At 44.4% G+C, this 1,644-nt stretch overlaps 1 protein-coding gene across 1 annotated transcript; it reads right to left on the bottom strand.

The window, feature by feature from the left end:
• Positions 1 to 225: 225 nt before the first annotated feature.
• On the bottom strand, positions 226 to 720 carry Pmar_PMAR027062 (ubiquitin-conjugating enzyme, putative; the record flags this gene model as incomplete). The annotated part of the gene is made up of 4 exons (XM_002787943.1): positions 226 to 360; positions 407 to 493; positions 539 to 630; positions 678 to 720. Coding segments are annotated over 4 exons (357 nt in total), but the record flags the coding sequence as incomplete, so codon positions are not given.
• Positions 721 to 1,644: the final 924 nt, after the last annotated feature.

Below are 1,644 nucleotides of genomic sequence, written 5' to 3'. Positions count from 1 at the left end.
CTACTACTACTATTACTATTACTACTACTACTACTACTACTACTACTACTACTACTACTACTACTACTACTACTACTACTATACTACTACTGCCACTACTACTATTACTACTACTATTACTACTACTACTACTACTACTACTACTACTACTACTACTACTACTACTACTACTACTACTACTACTACTACAACTACTACAACTACTACTACTACTACTACTACTACTACTACTACTACTACTACTACTACTACTACCGTTTGCATCGTTAGACTAGGACTCCACTGTTTATCCAGTATATCCAGACAAAGCACTCCATTAGCATTAATATTACAATGAAAAATCCTAGTCAGGAACTGTACCTGACCAGTAAGGGCCTCCTAAGACACATACATACATCATCATCACCTTTGGTGGTTTAAATGGATATTCCTTAGGGAACTGAACGGCCAGATCGAACTCCCCTCCTTCATAGGGCGTATCAGCAGGGCCAGTCTGATAGACCAATCCTCTAGACCACTGACTACACAGGTAAGCTACTATAGTCGCTATCCACCGGAATAGGTCTATCTCAGGGTTGCCTGTTGACACTGGTTTAATACTGCATTTCAATGGCGGATCTCGTACCAAATCTTAACATAGGGAAACGATCAATGCCCATCTAAAAGGCAATACCCACCAGCGAGTTCCTTCTGTATTCGGCGTAGAGAGGATGGTGGCATAAGTGAAAACCTACTTCGAGACTCCAAAACGTGCGCAGTGAAAGTAGCGCGCGCCCAAGTGATCGATATCTTTAAACTGGCGTTGTGTGATAAAAGCACAACTTCGGCGTGTTAATAGAGACTGAATGTAAATTTCCAGTAGTGACATGCACCATCGTAATGATCACGAACTCCTATCGAACTGACTTCCATCTGAAGGGCTAATTCGTCGGGCTGCACGTATTTGCAATCGTGTCCACTCTTCCTAAGGAAGGGGACAGCAGTAGTGAGCGTAAACATTGACAACTAGACCTACTATAGAACTAGCACGATTACGTGATGGGGGTATCCATGGTACCACTGGTCGTTGCTGGCTAGAAGCAGTGTTCATCACATGTGGAGCTACATTAGATGAAGCTTGTTGTCGTTGTTGAGTTGCTACAACCCATTCGAATGAGCATGAACACAATAACGACTCCTACCACTAGTTTGCTGATTGTTATTATTCCTAGTAGAGGCAACCTCATTAAATGGACGTAGATGGAATGAAGGCACTTTGGGTATCCGAAGCTTCTGTCGGAAGTCTGAACATACTATAGCTGATATCGAACACGCCAATGCTCCTCTACTATGCGAGCCAGGGGCACTGTTGCATCCAGCCGTTCGTTGTTGATGATATGCAGTTGCGGGTCCAAAGCCAGTAGTAGTAGTGCGCTTAGCCCCAAGGGGCATACCATTAGTGAATGGAGGGCTGAATGCCACCTAAGGCTACACTCATATTCACAGCATTCTTCCTTCCTCTTTTCTCACCAAGTGTTGTTGCTGCTTCGGTACAGTCGTAGTCAGCGGAGGAGGCGATGCCAGGGATATATGCTCAGCCCGCAACTGACCACCAAAGTTGTTGTATATGACGACGACGATGAGTTCCCACCACATTTACCGGCC

The sequence above is a fragment of the Perkinsus marinus genome, assembly GCF_000006405.1.
Source record: "Perkinsus marinus ATCC 50983 genomic scaffold scf_1104296929090, whole genome shotgun sequence".
NCBI lineage: Eukaryota > Perkinsozoa > Perkinsida > Perkinsidae > Perkinsus > Perkinsus marinus.
This window is presented reverse-complemented; position numbering and strand designations above follow the sequence as displayed.